We start from the raw sequence: 25,921 nt of genomic DNA, 5'->3' as shown, positions 1-25,921 counted from the left end.
TCCTAATCAGTCTCTTAGAAAGTTCTTTACTGTGATATTGTGATTTATACTAAGAAATGTGTATTTTGGTCTTTAGTTTATGGTACAAGAGCTCCCAAGACCTTGGTGTCTCCTAAGGGGTGAGAGTGATAAAGATGTCCTTTGTGTGTATTTTATTATGTTAATGAAAGACACACCTAAGGATGGGGGCTTGATTGCCAGAAGAACCCATCCTGATTAGAGGGCTAGAACTTTCATTCCTAGCCCCCTAATCTCTAGCGAGGAAAAAGGGCCGGAGGTTGAATCACTGGCCAGTGGTTTAATCCGCCATGCCTATGCAATGAAATCTCCATCAAAACCTAAAAGGGTGGGTTTCAGAGAGCTTCTGAATGATTGGTGAACATGTGGAGATTAAGAAGAAAGTGGTGCCTCTTGGAGAGGGCATGAAAGCTCCATACCCTTTCCTCATATCTTGCCCTATTCATCTCTTCCATTTAGCTGTTCATGAGTTACAACCTTTTGTAATAAACCGGTGATCCAGTAAATAAATAAAAATCTTTCTCTGTGAGCCATTTTAGCAAACTAATCAAACCTGAGGAAGACAGGGTCATGAGAACCTCTGATATATAGCTAGTCAGAAGTATAGGTGACAACCTGGACTTGAGAGTGGCATCTGAAGTTGAGGATGGGGCAGTCATGTAGAACTGAGTCCTTAATCTGTGGGATATGATGTTATTGCCAGGTATATAGTCTCAGAATTAAGTTGAATTGTAAGATACCTAGCTGGTGTTGGAGAATTGCTTGGTGGTATGGGAACTACCCTTCCCGCTCCCCCCACCCACGCACACACATACTCACACGCATACACACACCCCATATTGGAACTTAGTACAGAATTGTGTACTTACAAACTTTCATCTAATGCTTTAGCATTGGATGAACTCTTAAATTGGTGTTAATTTATTACTTTATTTCGGTTTCCCAGGAATCCATACCTGTTTTGTTTGTAAGCAGAGTGGGGAAGATGTTAAAAGGTGCCTTTTGCCCTTGTGTGGAAAGTTTTACCATGAAGAGTGTGTCCAGAAGTATCCACCCACTGTTATGCAGAACAAGGGCTTCCGGTGCTCCCTCCACATCTGTATAACCTGCCATGCTGCTAATCCAGCCAGTGTTTCTGCATCTAAAGGTATGAGTTTCTCACATGGACCAGTCTAATTGTAGAACCTCGCTTTCATTGGCAGTGTGTATTTCCAGGTGCTAACTGGCATCTCTTCGTGGCCTCTCTAGCTTTTGTCAAGAGTGTCAGCATTTTATGTGAGAGAGAGGAGAATAATGGACTAGTCTAGCAGTTCCCACATTGTATTCTGTGGAGCCCTAATGTTATGTGGTGGTTTGAAATATTTCGATTTCTTAGTTTGAGAAAATATTGTGCTACATGCCTTTCTCCCCCTACTCCATTAGACCAAAGTGTATTATTCGTTTCCTATGGACCCTTTATATCTATGGTTGTCAGATGTGATATCATTCAGACATGAATTTAGGGTAGAATTGAGGTTTTTGTTTTGTGTTGGTTTATTTTTTTTTTAAATGGAAACTTCTATCCTAAAACCTCTTTCCTGCATTATAGTTAGATTGAGAGCTAAAGTTTCCAAAACTGCCTATAGTTCCAGGTAAATTCAAGTTTTTAGGTCTGTTCTCATTGGGAAAACAATCATTTATTTCTGTTCAATAATAATAGGGTCTCTTACTAATTTTCCCAAGCCAAATATTGTGTCTCTACTATTAAATGCTTGTGTGCCCACAGAGCTCTCATTTCTCCCATAGGGGATTGAGGAGGAAAAACGTAGCAGTGTTTTGCCTTTGCTTTTAATTAGACTGGCAGTACCTTTTGTAATATGATTCCTTGGACTTATAGATCTCCTCACTCTTAAGTACAGCAATTTAACTTGCTTGATCAAAATTACAGTTTAACCATCAGTTTACCTTCCCATTTTTAGTTGCTATTGTAGATTACATTTAGATGATTTGGTAATGGTTTCTATTTGGTGTGATACATGTTAGAGGACATATTTTATCTGGAAGGGGTTCATTCACCTTAAAGTTCCGGCTTTAAGAATCACATAGTACCAAGCAATATTATTTATTAGTCTTTCTCTCTCCCCGCTGGCCTTCTTTCTGATTGTGCACATCCCTTCTATTTAGTTTGAGGCTGATTCCAGGTTTCCTAGGAGTCTAGGCAATGGATTATATAGGGTTTTTCTTGGTGAGGCAGGCTCACTTAATAGTCGTGAGATCTGACTTTGTGGCAACTTATCACATAGCTCCCATCTGAGCTTTTCATAGTGAATTATGTGTTTTATCATCCCTTGTCCTAGTAGTGTTTCCTTCTATTAGTGACATTTTCTCAGTGCTGACAAAGATTTCAGTAACTCGTGTTGTTTTATATTTAATCTCTTTGTTTTTTGTCTGCTACTCTGGTTTTCCTGCTTGTAATTTTAGGTCGTCTGATGCGCTGTGTCCGCTGCCCTGTGGCATACCATGCCAATGACTTTTGCCTGGCTGCTGGGTCCAAGATCCTTGCATCTAATAGTATCATCTGCCCTAATCACTTTACACCTCGGCGGGGCTGCCGAAATCATGAGCATGTTAACGTTAGCTGGTGTTTTGTATGCTCAGAAGGTAAGACATGACTGCTTAATGTATGAATAGTCTAAAAAGAGGTTAATACAATATTTTAAGTGCAACAAAAATCATTTTCTTCACATTGTTAGTAGAGAAAATATTGGGATGTAATGTCTTGAACTTAGGATAACATAGCAGAACTTTTAAACTTGTTTTTTTTTCCCTGATAAGGGAGAGGTTTTATTTTGTTATTTTGAATCATGACCTTATTTTCATTAAAATGATAAATGAAACAAAGAGAAAGATAAGGCAAAGGAAATAGAATCACCCTTGGAAAATGGGGGAATGTGATCAAACAGTACAAACTTCCAGTTAGAAGATTGGTAAGTTTGTGGACTTAATGTACACCACGGTAACTATAGTGACTAATACTGTATTGCATATTTGCAAGTTGCTAAAGAGAGTAGGTCTTAAAAGTTCTCACTACCACCAAAAAGAAAAAATTATAATTATGTGAGATGTTTGATGTGTTCCCTAACCTTAGTTGGGCAATCATTTCACAGTATATACATCTAGTCATTATGTTGTACACTTTATACACAATGTTATATGTTAAATAAACTGGAGGCAAGGAATAATAATTAATAAATAAATAATCCCAAATCGTCCCAAGTTCCACCATCAGAAAAAATCATTACTTAATTTTAAGTGATACTACATAAGACATTTGTGCACATAAGCAGAAAGCAGGGGTATATATCTAGATAGAAATAGTTCTAGAAGATGGTATTATATTGTACAGTTGTGTTTCTTTTTTGTTAAATCGTTTATTCATGAATATAAAAGGAAAGTGAAGGAATTTATGAACATCTATTAAGTATTTCTTAACTGTTAGAGGTATTCCTAAAAGTTCTTCTAAAGTGGAAGAAAAATAAATTTTATATCTTTATATTTTTTTTTCTTCAACTTAAAACATACTTCTTTGATAGAGTTAGTGTTAAGCTTCTATATTTTTTTCAATTCCTCACAGCCTGATTTTTGCTAGTTATTGTAAGTGGATGGTTTAGTAATCATCACTACTCTATTTACTATGGTGCTTATAATTCTGATTTCCTTATTTTAATTTTTCTCTTGGTTGACTGAACTTCTAGGAAGCACCCAGAGGTGCTTATTTCTCTGCTTGAGGCTATCCATCATTTGCTTCTATACTAGAAGCATGTGTTGGGTTACTATAAAACAGGATATGTGTTCTTTTTCTAAGACTGTTGTGGACATTGCTTCACTGTTTTTTCTGTTGTTGATGGTGACACCAGTTCTCATGTAGTTTCTTCATTACTTTTCAAATTGACTAAATTTTATTGATTAGTAATTTAGGGGGAACAATTTCTCTCACTTTTCTGTTTTTTTAATACTTATTGGCTATGCAATTTCATGAAAACTTAGCTGGTTATGAACATTCTGAGGGACTCATTTAAAAAGTATGTCTAATTGAATGAACATCCCTCTTGAGAAATTTGGATATATACTAAATAGTGCTAAAGTTATAGAAGAAGGTTTTTCAACTGCTTTATATGATTGAAGTGGTCAATTTGGACTTTTTGTGCTCTTAGAAGATTCATGTAACATGACAATTTAAGGAAAAGATACACTTAGAGGACATGGTTTGTATCCTCAAACCATTCTATGCTGCTAATATAGAATAAACAAAAAGCACGTTAAGTGCAGTTACAGATAAAGAGGGAAGCCTTTGGGGTAGAGATGTTTTAATTCACAAAGAGGACATTCTTTTTGTTCTTCTAATACCTGCTCCTTATAAACACTGTCTTGTGAACACTGCTGCCTATTTATTATACCACTCTTCTTTTGTTTAGAAGAAAGTTAAAGACAAGAGTTTGGTATTTAATAGCTTTTAAATATAACATTCTGGGGGCACCCAGGTGGCTCAGTCAGTTAAGCATTTGACTCTTGATGTCGGCTCACACCACGATCTCACAGTTCGTGGGATGGAGCCCCACATCGGGCTCTACACTGAACGTTTGGAGCTTGCTTGGGATTCCCTCCCTCCCTCCCTCCCTCCCTCCCTCCCTCCCTCCCTCCCTCCCTCCCTCCCTCCCTCCCTCTCTCTCTCTCTCTCTCTCTCTCTCTCTCTCTCTCTCTCTCTCTCCCCCTCCCCCCCTTCTCCCTCTCCCCCTTCTCCCTCTCTCTCCCTCCCCCTCCCTCCTTCTCCCTCTCTCCCTCCCTCCCTCCCTCTCCCCCCCCCCCCGCCCCTCTCCCACTTGCTAAGTCTCTCTCAAAATAAATAAACTTTAAATACAACATTCTGTAATTCTACTCTTAGAATAAAAACAGGTGTCTGGGAGGCTGAAGTGTAGGCTCCAAAAGTTTTCCACATTTCTTGGAGATGGGATGATGAAACAGTTTCAACATTAGACCATTTCTAACTCCAGAGTGGGATGAAATGAATAAAAGCGAGAGTGCCCATGTGATAGCATTCCTAACATGGAGCATCCTAACTGAAAAGCTACTGAATCCATTAATGGATATACATAATGGTAACTGAGTTTCCGAGAAAACTTAGTAGCTGCAACAGTAGCAGCTTTCAAAGTGTAGGCCCTTTCAGAGGCTTCCATGAAATCATAACTCTTTTCATAATAATAATAGTAAGATACTACTTGCCATTTATAATTTGTTGACATTTACACTGATGGTTCAAAACTAGTGGTGGGTAAAACTGCTACACCTAATAGAAATCAAGGCAGTGGCTCTAAACCATATAAGTAGAAGCAGTCCCTTGTGTTCTGTGTCACCACACACTCTCAGTTTTTTTTTTAAAAGTTTCACACAGGGGAGCCTGGGTGGCGCAGTCGGTTAAGCGTCCGACTTCAGCCAGGTCACGATCTCGCGGTCCGGGAGTTCGAGCCCCACGTCAGGCTCTGGGCTGATGGCTCAGAGCCTGGAGCCTGTTTCCTACTCTGTGTCTCCCTCTCTCTCTGCCCCTCCCCCGTTCATGCTCTATCTCTCTCTGTTCCAAAAATAAATAAACGTTGAAAAAAAAAAATTAAAAAAAATAAAAAAAAGTTTCACACAAGACTATTCTTATATAATAATCATTAATTTTATTGAATATCAATCCTCAGGTGAACATTGTTTTTAATATTCTGTATTATAAAATGGGAAGTGCATATAAAGTGGTTCTTTTGTATACTGATGGTTATCTTAAGTTAAAGCACTCATGCAATTGAGTTGCAGTCTGAACTAGCTGCCTTATTCATGGAATGCCAGTTTTAGTTGTAAGAATTACTGTGACAAACCATGGCTCTTCACACTTGGATATTCGTCAGACATTTTCTTGAAAATGGATAAAAGTGAGCCTGTTTTCAAGGAAAACACACAGACAGAAGTCGTTGCCAGTGATAAAACTTGAGCTCTTAAGTGAAAATTAGAATTTGGAAAACTGGTAACTATCACCCTGAAGCTTAACAGCTTTTTAGTATTATTGTGAAACCCTCATGATATGAATAACTGATATTATAATAGTATATAATGAAGTAGATCAACATTTGGAAGATCTACCTAATTCAGCAAACTAGTATTTTCCATATGACCAATGTGCAATGTGCACATTAAAAAGTTAAAAACCATGCATATATAAAAGATCCATTCAAAGTGCAAGACAGATCAATGAATTTTAATGTAGTAGTACTAAAAGTTTATTGAAATTATTTCAGATTTGACATTGCAACTAAAGTCTACCCTGTGGAGTTTTAGTGTATAGATAGTATCAAAGAAAGAATTTGTATAGGTCTTGAACAAGTTACTAAAATAGTCCTTTTTTATAAGTATTTATCTGAGAAAGAACAGATTTTCTTCATGTGCCTCAACCAAACAGCGTATTGCAATGAATTCAGTTTAAAATATTTGTAAAAATGTGAAACAGTGAGCCCCATTAACATATATTTTGGAAAATAGTTATTTTTTTTACAAAATTTATATTAATAGAATTTGATATTTTTAAATGAATTAGTAAATATTTAAAAATTTTCTTAATTTTGATTTCTGTTTAGTAAATATACATATTTTTAGCTTACATAAACAAAATTTATTTTGGGATCTCCAAGAATATAAAGTTGTCGTGAGGCCAGAAAGCCTGAGACCTGCTAGACACGAACATATATTTTGCTAAGGCTTTACCCTCACTAACTCTTCAGGACAAGACTTGGAGTTATATGTTTGAGTCTAGCATGTTTGAAGCATGCTCATTTGTGGCCTTAAGGTATTTATTATATTCCCTAAATATGATTCCTCTTTACCTAAAATTCTTTACAGTCTGTAACCATGAGGATTTCAGCTTCAGACATATAAATTGAATCACTTTAAGTGAAAATCTTTAGGAAGTGAAAATTCCTTGTCATTGCAATATATGTAATTATCCTGGTGTCTGAAAACCTCAATGGAGAAGGGAGAACATACATTTAACTGAATTTTAGGGAAACAAATCACTTTAGTACCTGTGACTTTTTTGTCAACTGTGAAAATCATAGGTATTTCATTTGTTGTAGATATCTTAAAGTATTTTGCAGTCATTGCTACTGCTAGATCTTATTTTTGCATTACAAAGAAACATATAATTTCTTGTTCTAACATTTTGATAATTATATCTTAATGTAACATTGTCTTTCCAATCTATATGTTAGGTTTATGCATTTATAAATGTTACTCTGAAAAGAGCCCATAGGTGTCAGAGTACCAAACATAAAAATGATTAAAAAGTAATTTCAAAAGAGGGAAGGAACTGACCATATGGAGACTGTGTATGTGTCAGACACTACTGGGCCATTTTTTCACTTATCTAGTCTTCAAATAGATGTGATTGTGGAAAACATCACTGAGGAAATGATACCTTAGCAAGAAAAGTGAATTCCCTATGGTCATATGATCTTGGTGCTCAAAATTGACATCACTTAAAATTTGTGCTCTTCATACTCTGGTCATTGTGTGTCCCTGGTATCCTTTTTATTTGGTGTGTCTCTGGTGTGTGAAGAGAAATAAATATGTATGCATGTATATATTTTTAGAAGTTGATTTTTTTAAACTTTTTTTTAAATGTTTATTTTTGAGAAAGAGAGACAGAGCATGAGCAAGGGAGGGGTAGAGAGAGAGGGAGACACATAATCCGAAGCAGGCTCCAGGCCGTCAGCACAGAGCCCAACATGGGTCTCAAAGTCATGAACCGTGAGATCATGACCTGAGCCAAAGTCGGCTGCTCAACCGACTGAGCCACCCAGGCACCCTAGAGGTTGATTTCTGACCTCATTGCCCTAACCTCATTTTGCCAGTAAGATCTCATATTTATTTGTTGTGAATCTAACAAACCCCCAAGGTTGTGGTTCACAGGAATATTGGAGAGAGAATAAATGCTCTTGTAGAAAATCCTTTCTGGATAAATTACTAAATCCTTAGCTGAGAGATAAATAATTGGTTAGGAGCAAAAGCTATTTCATCTGGGTCATGATATGTGGCCTTGTGATTCTGAGTGCCAGATTTTTTGATTCCCACAGGAGGCAGCCTTCTGTGCTGTGATTCTTGCCCTGCTGCTTTTCATCGTGAATGCCTGAACATTGATATCCCTGAAGGAAACTGGTATTGCAATGATTGTAAGGCAGGCAAAAAGCCCCATTACAGGGAAATTGTCTGGGTAAAAGTTGGACGATACAGGTGAGTGAGCATGAAGGAGACTGACACTCTTTTCTTTTACCATCCTCTGTTTCTTGGGATCTTAAATACAGTGTTTAGCATTTTTTTTCTTTAATTTTTAAAAAAAATTTTTCTGATTAAGCAAGGTGCACCCCCCCCATTAGTTTTTTCATTACAAAAGAAAAAAACTCATTTTCTGTTTTGTGATTATAGGAATAATACATATTCTCTGGAAAATTCATGAATGAAAACAAACCCATAACAAGGAAGATACATTGCTAATATTTTAGCATATTTACTTGAAGACACACCAATGCATGTTCCCTCAAAATAATTAGCCTTATGGTTTATACCCAGTTTTGTGTCTTTTCTTTTTTTTAATTATTTTTGTTGATCATGGAATATACAGAAGAATATCACAACATGCATGATTTAAGAGAATCAGAAATTTACCTTTCTGATACATACATACATAAGTACATACCTGTGTATGTTCCTCCCATTTAAAGAAATAGCATATTGCTGGTACTTGAGGCTCCCTCCATGACCCTTTCTGAATATACTGTTGCCCCACTCCTAGCAGTAACGACTATACGACACTTTGTGTTTTTTATTCCTTTGCGTTACTATATGTTTACACATGTATAATGTTTTGTTTTGCATGTTTTAGACGTTTATGTAAAGGAATTGATGCTATATTTTCCTGCTACTTGCTTTTTTCATTCACTATTATGCTCCTGAGATTTATAGTGGTTAGTGTAGTGCTCTAGTTCATACTTTGCCATTCTCCATTTCTTTTTCATATAGACTTCCGATATAGTGTAGTTAATTTATCCATTTTTCTGTTTGGAGCAGTTTGTCAGTGTTCCTTAGTGTACATGCACAGGAGTTTTTCTTGGATAGGGGTTTCCACCTTAAATAACTAATGCCAAATTGTCTTCCTAAAGTGGACATGTAAAGTATTAATTTACATGTATTTTATTTTATTTTATTTTATTTTATTTTATTTTATTTTATTTTATTTTATTTTATTTTATTTTATTTTATTTTATTTTATTTTATTTTATTATTATTTTATTTTAGGGGGCATTTCTTGGTGCCATTTTTCTATATGCCTAACAGTTTTTTAAAAGCCAAATTGTATTTCATTGTATCATGTGCCATAGTTACCTTATCATTCATTCCCTTATTGTTGAACATTTAGATTGCTGTCCAGGTTTTCATTCTTAAAGATAATTCTTCAGTGAACATTATAGTCAAAAGCTTTGTTCATATCTGTGTGATAATTATTATTTTGTTAAATTATTGTTTCCTTTTATAGATTCTTTAAACTAGAATAACTGAATCTAACTTTATATGTGAGTATATCTATGAAGGTGGGCGTTTTCAGCGCATACTACTTGTTTGTTCTCTAGTTAGATTGTAAAAATGGCTAGGTTGGACTTTAATGTGGATAGACCTTGTTATTCCTTATTCCTGTCCTAAAAAGTAGCTTGTTTCCCTAATTATTCTGCAGCCTTCTAAAGGTTTCCTTGCTTGTTTTCACCTTTCCCAGGTGGTGGCCAGCTGAGATCTGCCATCCTCGAGCTGTACCTTCCAATATCGATAAGATGAGACATGATGTTGGCGAGTTCCCTGTGTTATTCTTTGGGTCTAATGACTATCTGTGGACACACCAGGCTCGAGTCTTTCCCTATATGGAGGGTGATGTGAGCAGCAAGGATAAGATGGGCAAAGGAGTGGATGGGACATATAAAAAAGGTAACTTTATCCTTTTTGTTTCTCAGGCCAGCACAGATCTCTGTTACCCAGGTATTCTGTTATGCGTTAGAATTCACATATATTCCATTAGCTGCTGTGTTCTGATCTCTGGGGCATTATGTAGCTATAGCTATAGGATTTTACAGGGAACTTGATCCACATAGCTCATTATTTTTAGCCTAACCTTTAGGTAACTAGAATTTCCTTGAGGGAGTTTTTTTTTTTTTTTGGTTTATTTATTTACTTTTGAGAAAGAAAGAGAGATAGAGAAAGCCTGAGTGAGGGAGGGGCGGGGAAAATTCCAAGTAGGCTCTGTGCTGTTAGCCCACAATGTGGGCCTTGATCCCACGAACCTTGAGATCTTGACCTGAGCTGAAATCAAGAGTGAGACGCTTTAACCAACTGAGCCATCCAGGTGCCCCTTGAGGGAAGTGTTTTATCAGTTCTGTTTTCTCAGCATCTTATCAAGTACTGGAACTTTGGAACTATTTTATAGCATAAACAGTATGGTTTGCTAGACAAGAGTCAGAATCTCTAGTAGAGTTGTTTGTTCCACAAGGTTTTGTTTTGTTTTGTTTTGATTTGTTGGGAAGAAATAAAATTCACCAGAAGTTAATAAAGGAAAATATTGAAAATGAAAGCATTAATGTTCTGAATCAAAAGAGATTTTTTTTTTTAATTTTTTTTTTCAACGTTTTTTATTTATTTTTGGGACAGAAAGAGACAGAGCATGAATGGGGGAGGGGCAGAGAGAGGGAGACACAGAATAGGAAGTAGGCTCCAGGCTCCCAGCCATCAGCCCAGAGCCTGATGCGGGGCTCGAACTCACGGACCGCGAGATCGTGACCTGGCTGAAGTCGGACGCTTAACCGACTGCGCCACCCAGGCGCCCCAAAAGAGATTTTTTTAAGCTGGCCTGGTAGTGAAGGAATGGGGACATTTGGGGCTAGGAGGGGTTGAATCAACTATGAGCCTCAGTTTTCTCTTACTGTATAATGAGTAAAGGTTGCTTTGAGAATTCAGTGAGATAATAAAAACATCAACCACAGAGCACATAGCTGAGTTGGTATGCCATCAACAATAATTACTTTCTTCCTTTAGCTGTCCTTTGAAAGACAGTATAAGTATCTCTTATTTCTTAATTTATTTGGACATTGACATATGTAAGATTTTATCTGCATGGTGAGGTGGAGATTCTAAACAAGTGAAACTTTCGGGGCACCTGGGTGGCTCAGTTGGTGGAGCCTCCGACTTTGGCTCAGGTCATGATCTCGCAGTTCATGAGTTCAAGCCTCACATTGGGCTCACTGCTGTCAGCTCGTAGCCCACTTTTAACCCTTGGTCCCCCTCTCTCTGCCCCTCCCCAACTTGTGCTGTCTCAAAAATAAACATTTAAGGGTTATCTGGGTGGCTCAGTCTGTTAAGTTTCTGACTCTTGGTTGCAGCTTAGGTCATGATCTCACAGTTGGTGAATTTGAGCTCCAAGTTGGGCTCTGTGCTGACAGAGTTTTCTCTTTCCCTCTCTCTGTGCCTCTCCCCAGCTTGGGCTCGCTCGCTCGCTCTCTCTCTCTTTCTCCCCCAAAATAAATAAATAAACTTTAAGTTAAAAAAAATAAACATTAAAAAATAGTGAAACTTTTTGATTAGATGAAGATTCTTTATAAGATTGTAAGCAGGTAAAACTTTCTTGATGAGGAATGAGAATGATGTCCATAGGGAACAAGTTTCACAAAGGTTCCATTTGCCTCTTGTCATTTCATTGGGTCCTCACTTATCTGTTGACCGTGTCGTTTCTGTGCAAATATAGGCTGTTAGTATTAATACTATAGGAGCTTGACTCTTGAGTCTTGTAATCTTGGATGGTCGGGGACCAGTTTAGCAACATCTTTGTCTGCATAGAGCTGGCCACCACAGAGGCTGGGGGAGAAGGTCGAGTTGTAGGGAGTACCACAAGTCTGAGCCCACTAAAGCTCTGGGATTCTGCTCTTTCTATGCCTCTACCCTGGGCTGGCTGGGTACCTCTGCCTTCAAAGAATACACGTTTTTACGGGCAAATTCGAGATCTAAGCAGTCAAAATGCCATTCTTTGATTGTTGTGGCAAAAATGTGCATGGTGTGCTATGGGAACAGACCAAGAGGAAGCATAACTGTGCTGGGGATCAAAGTTAGAAGTCCTGGATGGTTTTTTTCCAAGTGACTTTGAAGAGTGAACCATAATAATAGTTCTCATTTATTGTTTGTCAGACCCTGTTCAGGTTTTTTCTGCTTTAAGTCCTTGTAATACCCCCTGTAAGTTAGATGTTATTATCCTTATTTTATAGATGAGGAAACTAAGGATCATAAAAGTAAAAATTACTTACCCAAGGTTCCAGTGCCAATAAGTGATAGAGGAAGGTTTCAAACTCTAGCAATTGGACTCCAGAATCTAAACTCTTAAGCCCTACTCTGCCTGCAAAGAAGTTAACAAATGGGGGACACCTGGGTGGCTCACTTGGTTAAGTGTCCCAACTTCAGCTTTGGTCATGATCTCACGGTTTGTGAGTTTGAGTCCTGCATCAAATTTTCAGTGTGGAGCCTGCTCAGGATTCTGTCTCCCTCTCTCTCTGCCCCTCCCCCCAGACATGCTCTTTCTTCCCCTCCCTCCCTACCCCTCCCCACCTCTAAAAATAAACTTTAGGGGCACCTGGGTGGCTCAGTCAGTTAAGCATCTGACTCTTGATTTCAGCTCAGGTCATGATCTCAAGGTTCATGAGTTTGAGCCCCACGTCGGGTTCAGTGCTGATAGCACAGAGCCTGCTTGGGATTCTCTGTCTCCATCTCTCTCTGCCCTTCCCCAGAACACTTGCTCTGTCTCAAAAGTAAACAAACATTTAAACTTAAAAAAAAAAAATAATAACAATGAAAATGTTAACAAGACAGCATATGTGAAAGTATACATTAAATCTTTAACAAACTGAGTTAGTGACCTCTATGCAGTACAGTTGAAGATGGGGTTGGGGAACACAGGGCTGTTTGCCAGAAAAGGTAGGTAAGTTACATGGTCAGAGCAGACTTTTTAGAAACTTTTGTCTAAGTTAAACTTGAGGACCATAAACGTGAGAGGCTATAGCCAGAATGTCAGTGAGATGGCTGTTTCAGTACTTCTGAACAGAGATGATAAGACTGTCACAGTGAAGTGACTCTGGGGTAGAGAGGATGATGAGTATTTGGATAGACATTAAGTAGACAGACTAGGCAGGACATGGTGAATAATAGCATGAAGAAAGGAGTGATTATAACAATAAGAGGATTCAGGGCAACACGAATTCTGTTAGATGGTGACAGGGAAATGGAGAAAAAGGGGTGGATCAAAGGGGATATTTTCTTTAAATAGCTAACAATATGGGGAAAGCTGCAGAGAGGAAGGAGGGGAAAGAATTGGAATTCTTTTCAGAATTTTTAACCTGGTTCAGGAATAATGAATTCTAAAAAAGGAGAATGAATTAAAAATTAGTTTTACATGGAAAAAGAAAGAATCTTAAGATTTTGTTGGACTTCTAAGATATTACACTCTTTCAAGCATATGAAAGTATAGTACTTGAATACAAATCAGCTATGAAGATCTGTTATTGTATCTTTATAGCTAATAGTTGATATTTACAGAATGAGCCTTAGGAGAGGAATAGGACAGGTACTCTAGAAAATTGGGTAAGAAGGAGAGGAAAACTTTAAGTTTGAGTTTCTTCCAAAGGAATGTAGCATGGTATTTGGCACTAAAGAGACGGAGTGTTTCTGGAGGCAAGAGGTTCAGAACTGAGGCAAGAATTTGGCTTAATGAAGGGCAGTGACTTTGCTGAACAGATGCAGTCTCGTTGTTAGGAGATGTTATTTGTGGGCTTTTTCAAATCATTTGGCTGGATTTGTTTTTGTTTTAAATTTTCCTCTGAGGGTGGTAGCCTGCATTGTGCCATTTAATGGTGGATTATGTTTTGTATTAATGCTAAATCTGAATACCCTGGGAACTATAAATTAACTTGAAAATAGCAGTCATATATACTTCTTAATTTTCCATATAATGCTGGTTGAGTTTTGTGTAAAAGACGTGGATTTTCTCCAACTTTAAAGGGGAAAAAAAGGCAAAATGAACAAGTCCACCTAAGATTAAGTGACTTGTGCTGTGTGTTTTCTTAGCTCTTCAAGAAGCTGCAGCAAGGTTTGAGGAGTTAAAGGCACAAAAAGAGCTAAGGCAGCTGCAGGAAGACCGAAAGAATGACAAGAAGCCACCACCTTACAAGCATATAAAGGTGAGAGAAGACCTCAGGAGACTCTGTCTCTAGGAGAGACCCTATATAGATCTCTCTCTCTTCCTGCTGTGTTCATGAAGAGGATTGGAAGCACAAACACAGTTGCTTTTAGGTAGAGGTATGAACTTGAAAGAAGATAAAAAAGTTCCAGAGCAGCATTCCTAGCACCTTGTCTACACTTTTATGTAAAATCAGTTGTGTTTTATAATTTTTTCTGTTGCTTTGGAAAGTCTTTTTATAGAAGTAGATTGGATTAGATTATGTGCACAGTCAATATCTTGCAGTTTGAAGGAGGTTCAAGAACCATGATAAAAAGTGATAAATAGTCCCGAGATAGTGTGAATAATACACAGGGTAAGTCTTCTTGGTAATGGCTGATACTAAAGATATTTTAGGTGACCACTATGACTGGGTTTCCCAAGGTCAGTAAAGTTCCTGTTAGGTGTACCTAACCCTTAATGAACCTAGTAGAGTAAGAGTCCTCACTGTTTATCATCAGGGTCCTTCGGATCCTTTGTATTTTTTTATGTTTTAAGTCATTTTTATGAATAATTAAGAGAAGTTAAAAATACAGGAATAATGTAGAACAAATTTACTAGACATTTCAACAAGTATTTACTAAAACTTCTTTATTCTTTTTTTTTTTAAGTTTTATTTATTTAAATAGGTAATCTCTACACCTAACATGGGGCTTGAACTCATGACCCTGAGATCAAGAGTCACACACTTAACTGAGCCAGCCAGGCACTCCTATAACCTCTTTTCAAAAAACCTTTTTAAGAAGTTAGTTGTGTTCAAACGTTAGAAGACACGAAAGAATGCTATTATTAACTTTGTTAACAAAATAAGACTGTCCAGTTTCTTGTTGTACAGTATTTATGCTGATGTCATTCCTGAACACTGTATTTCTTTTTTGTCTATAGAAATTTATTATTAGTATTCCCATTGATATTTGAGCTTCTAAAGTCTTCTAGTCTGAGGTTTCACTTAAAGATCAATTTCACCATCTTTAGAGGCTAATGTAGTCAAGTATATCCCAAATATTCCATGGGACATACCTAAACTAGAAACCTATTTTTTATTTTTCAATCTGAAATTCAAATTTAATCAGGTGTCTGGGATTTTTATTTGCTCAATAAAGCAACCCTACTAAAAGCAGACTACAAAGATGTTACCTCGACTCTTTAATACATTCTGGAAAGATGATTTAGCACTTTGGGCAATGCCATACAGAAACTAAAATGTGAGTGTTGAACTCTTGCATGTATGAACTTTGGTGATTTCATTATTTTTCTGTTTTCTTGTCAGTTAAATCTTTATTGGCAGAGTTGGGAATCACTGATGAGTAACTATGAGTAATGATAAAATAGTAAAATGTTACAAAATATAGGAAATTAAGAACACTAAAATTCCATAATATAGCTTAGATTTTTAAAAGGGTTTTAATGGATGTACATGGTAGTTGCAAGATAGAATGAGGGTGGTTCCCCCCTCCCCCTTTTAAAAAAAGGTAAATTTAGCTTTTGATCTTTGGAAGACCTCTAAGAAAGAATAAGATTAATAAAATATAAATCCTTACAAATAAAACTGATGAAGAGAGACTCAATCTAAAATTGAGTCTAAACGGACACTGGTGGTGATATACTGAGAGTTAAGTGGAGTTATTGTGCATGGAGATATAATGCATAGAGATCTAAGTGTAGTTAGGCCTCAAAAAGGGGAAAGTAATCTGGTTTCCCACAGTCATAGATGTCAGATAATAGCAAGGGAGGCATTTCTGAGTAGCACGTCAACCATATTGAGCTGTTGAGAGAGAAACTTCTTGTGAGTGATCTAAATCACAGAATTTAGAAGCCAACTTCTTTCCTTCATACACCGTCCCCACCTTTTTATAAACAAATATATTTCCAGGAAAAAGTTTTAGATCAAGGGTTGGCAAACTGTGGTCCATGGACCAAATGGCAAACCATTGGCAAACCAACCAACAGTCCATGGACCAAATCTGGCCTACTCTGGTTGGGAAAAATATAAAAATGAAAAGCAGGACATGAAAATTATATGAAATTCAAGTATCAGTATCCATAAATGAAGTTTTATTGACACTCATCCATGCTTCTTTAGAAATTGTCTTATGCTACTTTTGTGCTCCAATGACAGAATTAAGCTACATGCACCAGAAATCTATACCCTTCAGAGACTAAAATTTACCATCTAGCCATTTACAGGAAAAGTTTGTCAATCTCTGATCTAGAGTGAGCTAAATTTAACTGTACTTACATATTTATATTTTATTCTTACTAAACAATGTGTTTTTTTTGTTTTGCTTTATATTATGTTAGGCAAGAAACTTACTTGGGATTAGTAACAAATTAGATTAGATCTTCCAAATGATTGAAACATATCTTTATAGAAGAAAAGGAGTAGGATGAAAATTTTGTGGGAGGGAGGTCAGGTAAGGGTACTCATCTTGAGACAGAGGTGCATGTTCAAATGCCCTATTTGTAGGACCTGTAGTCTGAGGTGATTGAACTTAGTCCTTACCTCTATACTTTTATAATTTGCTTTCTTGAGTTTTGTGACTTCAGTGGTAATAGTATGCCTTCAATAGTATAACTTCATGTGGTAACAATATTCCTCCATTAACAAGAAGTTTACAATTTTTACCAGTATTTGAAAAATCTGGGAAGAGATCTGATAGAGTTACATCCTTCTAAGGTGCTATCGAGAACTGGTTTGAAGACATTATATTTCTGCAAAGACAGTGGAGATTTTATGATATTGTTAAACAGTAGGCAAAAACTAAAATGTTAGAAATGAAACTTTTTGGGAATTTAGCAGGTGGAAATAACTTTTGTTAATCAGTGATTTTAGATTGAATAGATAAGGTAATCTCAAATATTTGATGTGAAGATACTTAAAAGGGACATTAATAGGTGCCTAGCTGACTGAATCAGTTAAGCATCTGACTCTTGATTTCAGCTCAGGTCATGATCCCAGGTCGTGGGATCAAGTCCTGCATTGGGCTCCATACTGAGCATGGAGCCTCCTTTTAAGATTCATATTCTCTCTCTCTCTCTCTCTCTCTCTCTCTCTCTCTCTCTCTCTCTCTCTCTCTCTCTCTCTCTCAAATAAATAAATAGATAAATAAGATATTAAAAGGACAACTTAATTTAATATCTACCATGTTTAAGAGGCTGTAGTAAGCTCTGTACTATAACTTTTATTTGTTATTTCTTATTCTCACAACAATGTTAACAAGTGATTTATCAAAATTTTGATAAAATTCCTGAATAGCCAATTTTTATGAAAGGGTTGAGTTTTTAAAGACTCACAGTTTGACTATTACCCATGAAATAATATCAGGTAGGGGAGACTCATTCTCATAGTACACAAATCCATCTGTATTATGAAATGTCTGTTTTTTGCCTCAAATTGTTGCTACCAGCATTTGAAAAACTAATGGCTTCAGTGTTATAGCAGCTGTTTGTTTGACCTCTGTGTTTTACCTCAGCAGATTTTCACTGTTTTTGACTACTACTAAATAAATGCATGAGTGACATTGCTATAGTCTATTAAAAAGATTTCATATTATGGTAATAAATATTAAAATATATCTTCACATAACAGGAACCTCAGTTACCCAAAGACCTTCTCATGCAAGCCATTATAATTTAAGAATTTTTTTTTAATGTAGCTGCTGAAGTGGTGCCACCATGTGGTAATAGCAGAAACTCAGTTTACAGTTCACTTTGGCGTACCAGCTGTTAAACTACCTTTTTTTTAAGTGATTTTCAAAAATTTTTTGTGGGATTCATAATTTGTATATTAAGTAAGGCTTTATGTCAAACGTGCCTAAATCTTTTTTCAATTTTTTTATTGTAAAATATAGATAACATAAAATTTATCAGCCTAATCCTATTTAAACATACAGTTCAGTGATATTAAGTGCATTCATAATGTTTGCAGCCATTACCACCATATATCTCCAGTATTTTTTTTCATCTAGTAAACCTGAAACTCTACCCATTAAACATTAGCTTCCCATTCTCCCCTCCTCTCATTTCTTCAAAACCACCATTCTACTTTTTGTCTTTATGATTTTGACTACTATAAGTACCTTATATAAGTTGGAAAAATACAGTATTTGTCTTTTTGTGACTGGCTTATTTCATGTACAATAATGTACTTCAGGTTCATCCATATTATACCATGTGTCAGAATTTCCTTTCTTTTTAAGCTGAATAATATTCTATTATTTATACCACATTTTGTATATCCATGTGTTATCTGTGGATGTATATGGGTTCTTGCCACATTTTAGCTATTGTGAATAATGCCACGAAGTTCAAAATCCTGTAAAATGTGGCATTCAACTTCAAGGAAAAGACGTCTATCTTTTAATAGGTCCTAAACTGGCTTGTGTTGGCTTGCCTGATGTTCTATAGTATGTATTTCTTTTCCAGGTGAACCGTCCTATTGGCAGGGTACAGATCTTTACTGCAGACTTGTCTGAAATTCCCCGTTGCAACTGTAAAGCTACTGATGATAACCCCTGTGGGATAGACTCCGAGTGTATCAACCGCATGCTGCTCTATGAGTGCCACCCCACAGTATGTCCTGCCGGAGGACGCTGCCAAAACCAGTGCTTCACTAAGCGCCAGTATCCAGAGGTTGAAATTTTTCGCACATTACAGAGGGGCTGGGGTCTCCGGACAAAAACCGATATTAAAAAGGTAAAGAAAGTTTTTCATAATTTATAGATTTTTTTTTTTCTTCTTTGCATTTGCTTAATAGGAGTAGTTATTCTTGATGAATAGGAGATGATCATTAGAGGGAAGATAACATAGTTAAGGATTAACCTTACTATTAGTCTTGCTGTGTCCTTCTAGAGTTTATAGGCTTGGGAAAGTCTCCTTTACCTCTAAAGTCCTTAGTATTAAACATGTTCACTGTGTATGAGGATGAAAAAATGAAGGGAATTCATAGAGATACTATGACCTTATTTGCTCTTTTGTGACAATCCTGGAACCTGTAGTTAAGAGAAAGGGGATAATGAACATGTGATACAAAGGTGTTAATCACCTAATAAAATCTGTTTTCACTGGGTTTGAGTTCATGGAAAATGAAGAAGAGGATTAGGCCCTCTGTACTATAAAAAGCACACTAACATCTACAATTTCAAACTTAGAAGGACCTGCAAGTTTCTGGTAGATAATATTATGTAGTCTTTGTGTAGAATAAATCTTGACATTTTAATAAAATAAACTTTATTCTAGTTATGCTTTATGAAGAATTCTGAAGTTTGTCTCTAGAAAAGGAAGTGAATATCAGTCTGTTTCGTTATTTGCTAAGTGGTTATTATCTACTGTGTGTTGGGCATTGTGCTCCAAATGCATTGATCAATAATAGAGACATGGTCCATGTTTTCATAAAGTTTACATTCTAAGGGGGGCAGACATTGATCAAGTAATCACCCAGTGTGGAAGCACAAAAGGTTCTGGAGGCAGTGGTAAATGGTAAAGGGCCTCAAACTAGCTTTGACTCTGAGAATATTTTAAGTTGAAAATTGAAAGACAAATAGTTGTTGGCTTAGACTAGTTGAGTGTTAAAGCATTGCAGGCAAGGTGGACAGCAAGAGTGAAAGCTAGTATGGCCACAGTGTCAGGAGGACAGTATTGTAAAATGTGGAAAGGCAGCAGACAGAGCATGTTCTTCGGAAAAGGATCATAGTTTAGGGAAACTGACTTTCAGGTTTGGGGGCACTTAAAGGGTTCAACTATCCATATCAGCATTATAATGGAGCCCTAGTTTACTTACTTTCATCTTGGTTGATCTTCATTGTCCAGTGTATCCCAGTCTTTCTCCTGGTAACCGTGATAGGAGTGGGGAGGTGGTTTTCATTGTCAAATAGTTGAAGCATCATATTTGTGTTTCTTGAATAATCCTTCGCTAAAGTGACTAGTTACGTGTACATGAACTTCTTTGGAGATTGTTATTTTCATTAATTTTTTAAAAAATAAGGTGTACCTGGAAACACAGTTGTGCTTTTTGCCATTAAGAGCTATTTCTTGTTCTAGGGTGAATTTGTGAATGAGTATGTGGGTGAGCTAATAGATGAAGAAGAATGCAGAGCTCGAATCCGTTATGCCCAAGAACATGATATCACTAATTTCTATATGCTTACCCTAGACAAAGTAAGTAATTTGTGTTACTTCCATTGTTATAAGATTGTGAAATTGATATTGTCCTAGTCATAGTGTTTGTAGGCATGGATTCACCACCCAAAATAGTGTCTTTCCCTTAAATTTATGGGGATTGCTTGGTTAAGGTTCTGGAGTAGCTCAGTTTGCCCATTTCTTGGTATACATTCATTGCCAGAGGCAACAAAGCTATTTGCTTTCTTTTTGAACTGTTTAATTTGGATATTATGTCTTTTAGTTTTTCCTATAGGATTAAAACTTGAAGCCAACAAAGTAATCATTCTTTTACCCTTTTGCTTTACAGATTGAGAAACTGATTTGTTAATATTTAGTACATTAAGAAGGTCTTAAAAATTGATTTTAGAACTCAGCTTCTGAACCCAACTCATCTTTCCAATTATAGGAATTTGCTGATGAGTTTCATTTCATCGGTGCCTAGAATTCTATTTGGGACTCATTCCTGATTCTAGCATCTTAGTGTGTTTATTTTCTGTGTATCAGATTCTTCCTTGTATCTGAATATTAGGGTCTGCCAGCTCCCCACCCCCACCTCTTCCACTGGCTGTTAGATTTCTTTCCTGGTGTGAAACTTTGTGAACATTTATCAAGTTGAACCCTTTGGTTTATGAGATCATCACCTCCAGATATTCACATCTTAGTTTGGGATGGGGTCACATTATCAGTATTAAAATCTGCTTAGGTGATTTTTTTTTTTTAAACTTTTATTTATTTTTGAGAGAGAGAGTGCAAGTAGGGGAGGGGCAGAAAGAGAGGGAGACACAGAATCTGAAGCAGGCTGCAGGTTCTGAGCTGTCAGCATAGAGCCTGACATGGGGCTCAAACCCACGAACTGTGAGATCATGACCTGAGCTGAAGCCAGACGCTTAACCAACTGAGCCACCCAGGTGCCCCCTACTTAGGTGATGTCTAATGTGTAGCCAGGGTTCAGGACTACCTAATTGAGAGGATGGGACAAGCTGCTGCTTCTAAGACAGTGGTCCTAAACTTCAGCATGTATCATAATCATCTAGTAGGCTTGTTATAACACAGATTGCTGGGCCCCACCTAAAAGTTTCTGCTTTAGTATATCTGAGGTGCAGCCCAAGAATTTGCATTTCTAGCAAGTAACATGTGGATTAGTGACTACATTTTGAGAACCACTCCTGGGAGAGTCAGATTTGACAAATAGGAATTCTAGCTTATTAAAATACACAGGAAGTGTCTAATGAGCAGCATCTTTTGGAATTCTAGGACCGAATCATTGACGCTGGTCCCAAAGGAAATTATGCTCGGTTCATGAATCATTGCTGCCAGCCCAACTGTGAAACACAGAAATGGTCTGTGAATGGAGATACCCGTGTTGGTCTTTTTGCCCTGAGTGACATTAAAGCAGGTAAGAATCAATTAAGGATTCTGGAGCTAAGAAAGGAATGTCAGGTTTGAGCATCTAAAAATTCCCATATGCCCCATAATCCCAAAATGAGGTTTGCAAATTCTTGAGCATATATAAAAGACTTACAGCTACCAGGTGGTACTTGGCTTGGTGTATTTTCTTGGTGGTGGTGGTATGGTAAAATATACATAACATAAAACTTCTCATTTAACCATTTTTTAATGTGTATAATTTTGTGGCATTAGATCCATTCATGTTGTTGTGCAACTAACACCTCCATCCATGTCTATAACCCTTTCATCTTCCCCAAGTGAAACTGTGCACCCATTAAATGCTAACCCCCATTTTCTCTCTCCTCAGCCCCTGGCACCACTGCCAGACACTCACTGTTCAAGCATATTAAATTTAATCCTTGCAAAAATGCAAGGTATATGGTATACCTGTGTTACTTGAATTCTTAAGTCTGGCACTTCTAACCACCCTGGAGGTGTGTCCTGTGTATTAATTACTCAAATGTTAGCCACATGACTTTAGTTCTTAAATCTCTCCTGACTGCTTTCAGTACATTTGTACTTGGAACTTTATAGTCTTTATCCCTGGGGGTAGATTCCTCTACCAATCTGGCACAAGTTTTTCTTCTCTTTTCTCCCATATTCACTTAGCTCAAGTAGCATGGTGTGGGAATTCACAGACCTTGTTCTTGTTCTCACTTGACTTCCAGTCTGCATGGGTGGGATGAGGGGAATGAGACAGAATGTGCTCAGTGTTACGTGGAGTGTCTGTGGGAGCTGCAGCCTTGGCAGGTAGAGTCTGAACTTTTCAGCTTGCTCTCCTTATCTCATTCAGCTTTGTGGATTCTTCACATACCTGTTATACTTTCTGTCTACTACATGTATCATACTCCTTGTTTATCTTTTCTCCATCGCCCTTTGCCATCCCTTAAGTGCAGACCTCTCAAGGATTATTGTATATTGGACTCCTTTCTAGAAACGTATGAGTCTTTCTTTTATGTGTATCGGTACTTTCTGATTTATCCTCTGTGCAGTATGTTTATATAGTGGATGGTGGGTAAGCAGCAGGTTATGTCAAGTATCCTGCTATCTTAAACTTTGTATATATATGGTTGAGCTGCTTTATAAGTGCATTAAATTAATAAAAATTCAGTTATATACTTATAAATTGTGTAATAAGAATGGAATTGTATGAATAGAGTTATCTATCATTCAGCGTGGTATTTCACAGTGGGTGTGAGAGGGGAGACATAACCCTGCTGTTATCTGGGTCAGTCTCAGTTCCTGTAAGCTCCTTACATTGTGAACCTCACCAGGCCATGAGTGATTCGAACCATTTGGACCCCTAAATGTAAGGCAACTGCTTTATAATTTGCTTAGCCAAATAAGCAAATAATGATCTATATTAATTCAATATTAGATGAAAAACTATATGTATTGGTTAGTCTCACTGATGGAAGATAGGTCAGTCTGCAATAGGAAATCTTCCTAAGATTTGATAATTTTGACCTAATGATTATCATTTTATATGTTAATGGTGAACCATTACCCCCACCCAGAAATAATCTCTTTTGCATACATATAGAGAATTATTTTGTTAGGCTTTCCCTAATGTGCTTTGAATTTGAATGTTGGTATGTTTTCTTTGCTCTTTGCTCTGATAAAATGCACTTTTGACAGAAAGGGGACAATTTGTATCTTAAATCTGTACACCTTTGTTTTTGTTTTGTTTTGTTTTTTAATTGTTTTAGCTCATGTATTTATTTTGAGAGAGAGAGAGTGCCTGTGAGCCAAGGAGAGGGAGGGAGGGAGGGAGGCGCAGACTCCTCACCATCTGCACAGAGCCTGATGTGGAGCATGAATTCACGAACCACGATGTCATGATCTGAGCCAAAATGAGTCAGACCTTCAACCGACTGCGCCAACTAAGGAGCCCCTGTACATCTCTTTTTAAATTACTGCTATGTGCATTATGCCAAATTTTCTAAACAAGCTTGTGAGATTATTGTTGTTTCTTCATTTAACAAATGTACTCAGGGCTCAGATCACCCAGCTAGATTATGGTAACAGGGATTTAAAGCCAGATCTTAGGTCTGTGGTATAGAGTTCTCTGGCATTACTCTGTATTGAGATGTCTCTCTTACTTAAGTTCTGCCAGGTTTGGCACAGAACAACAGGTGTTTTCTTCATACTTGCATTCCTAGTACCTAGCAAATCACTGTATACAATGAGTTGTTGTTTGTTAGGTTTTGGTAATGAATTAATATATTTAGAATCTGAATGGGTTAGAAAACAAACAACTTGGGATAATTAACATCTCTGTAGTAAAGGCTATTTTAAATACTAAGTTGCTGAGCCATTTATGTTTTTCTGTTATTAAGTGTATTTGCTGATTAATAATTTTACAGGATTAGAATTTATTAATATAGTGGTGTTAGAGTTAATAAATCCCTTCCTACCCTCCCAAAGTTTTGTTCTCTAATAAGTCAGTATCCTTTATGATTAATACAGAAATAATGTAATTAGGGGTACCTGGGTGGCTCAGTCAATTAAGCATCCCAACTTCAGCTCAGGTCATGGTCTCGCAGTTTGTGCATTTCAGCCCTGCATCAGGCCATGTGCTGACAGCTTGGAGCCTGGAGCCTGCTTCAGATTCTGTGTCTCCCTCTCTCTCTGTCTCCACCCCATGCTTGCTTGTGCGCTTGCTCGGTCTCTCTCTCAAAAATAAACAAACATTAAAAAAAATTTTTTTTAAAGAAATAAGGTAATCAAAGCCATAGATGTTAATATATTCATGGTCTTTTATGCAGGCACTGAACTTACCTTCAACTACAACCTAGAATGTCTTGGGAATGGAAAGACTGTTTGCAAATGTGGAGCCCCAAACTGCAGTGGCTTTTTGGGTGTAAGGCCAAAGGTACCTTCCAAACGTTTCCATCGGGAATAATGGTGTGGTCCTCCCTCCCTAACCAGTGGCACGGCTGACTCTTTAAGATGTCTCTTTGGAATTAAAACATTGGGGTCTGGCACTTAAATAAGCATTCTGATGATCAGTTTGGTTATACAAGAGCTGATCTGTGGGTATTGTTGATGTGTTTTAAGCAGTCTGACTTCTAATTGGTGATACCTTTCTAGCTAAAAAAGCTGTAAAATAGGAATCCGTAAAGTAGGTTACTTTCCATGTCTTTATTGGTCTCAGCTAATCTCACTTACATTTCCTAATAAGCTTCTTACATTCTTAGTGTCTGTGTCTCCCTCTCTCTCTGTTTTAAAGCTATCAAAAAATCCAATATTGAATTTAAGATTCTAAATGTAGTATAACACTGTAGATAAACATAGGACCCTTAATCTTTTCATCTTAACAAAGTATAAATATTGTTGTGTCTTACTTCCTGGGTTTTTATGTACATTTTAACTGATCTACAATTCTGTAAATGTAAAGAATTGCTTGCAAGTCTGTATCTTAAATACTATAAAATTTTTTTCCTTGCTGTTACATCGTCTTCTTAACTATCATCTTTAGTGACTGTTAAATTTTTTACATAATGGATGGACCATAATAGATGAACATGCATCTAGATTTCTCTATCATAAGTTACAGTACATTGAAAATTGAAGTTTAATTTTGATGAAGAGTAAACTACACAATGACTCCAATTGGGTATTTCCTATTATGCTTTTTTGATTATAGAAGTCAATATTAAGAACTGAAAAATGCAAATTAGCATAGAAACCAATAACTAAAGGGGTTCAAAAACACATGAAGATGATGAACACCCACAAAATATTCTTTTATTAAATAACAAAATTATCTTTATTTTTTTTTCATTAGTCGGTTGGTTAAATGGTCTTGTTTCTTAAAGGTGTCCAGTTGATTTATTCCCTATATATCAAAATAATAACTATGTTTAATGCAAGTGTCAAGGTGTTACATTCACTAGGGATATCAGTTTCTGCATCCTTAACATCTATGTAACA

At 36.9% G+C, this 25,921-nt stretch overlaps 1 protein-coding gene across 8 annotated transcripts in view; it reads left to right on the top strand.

The window, feature by feature from the left end:
* The window catches only part of NSD1 (nuclear receptor binding SET domain protein 1), a 146,129-nt gene that overhangs the window by 111,322 nt on the left and 8,886 nt on the right, over positions 1-25,921 (top strand). For all 8 annotated transcript variants that reach the window (XM_006927884.5, XM_019838275.3, XM_023259154.2 and 5 more), the window contains 9 exons: positions 965-1,165; positions 2,479-2,658; positions 8,160-8,316; positions 9,851-10,056; positions 14,227-14,339; positions 18,803-19,072; positions 20,417-20,533; positions 21,791-21,932; positions 24,754-24,860. In XM_006927884.5, coding sequence (XP_006927946.3) covers positions 965-1,165; positions 2,479-2,658; positions 8,160-8,316; positions 9,851-10,056; positions 14,227-14,339; positions 18,803-19,072; positions 20,417-20,533; positions 21,791-21,932; positions 24,754-24,860 — 1,493 coding nt within the window. The remainder of the gene's footprint in view (positions 1-964; positions 1,166-2,478; positions 2,659-8,159; positions 8,317-9,850; positions 10,057-14,226; positions 14,340-18,802; positions 19,073-20,416; positions 20,534-21,790; positions 21,933-24,753; positions 24,861-25,921) is intronic.

Source organism: Felis catus, chromosome A1 (genome assembly GCF_018350175.1).
Source record: "Felis catus isolate Fca126 chromosome A1, F.catus_Fca126_mat1.0, whole genome shotgun sequence".
Taxonomy (NCBI): Eukaryota; Metazoa; Chordata; class Mammalia; order Carnivora; family Felidae; genus Felis; species Felis catus.
Note: the sequence above shows the minus strand (reverse complement) of the source record. Positions and strands in the feature narration are given on the sequence as shown.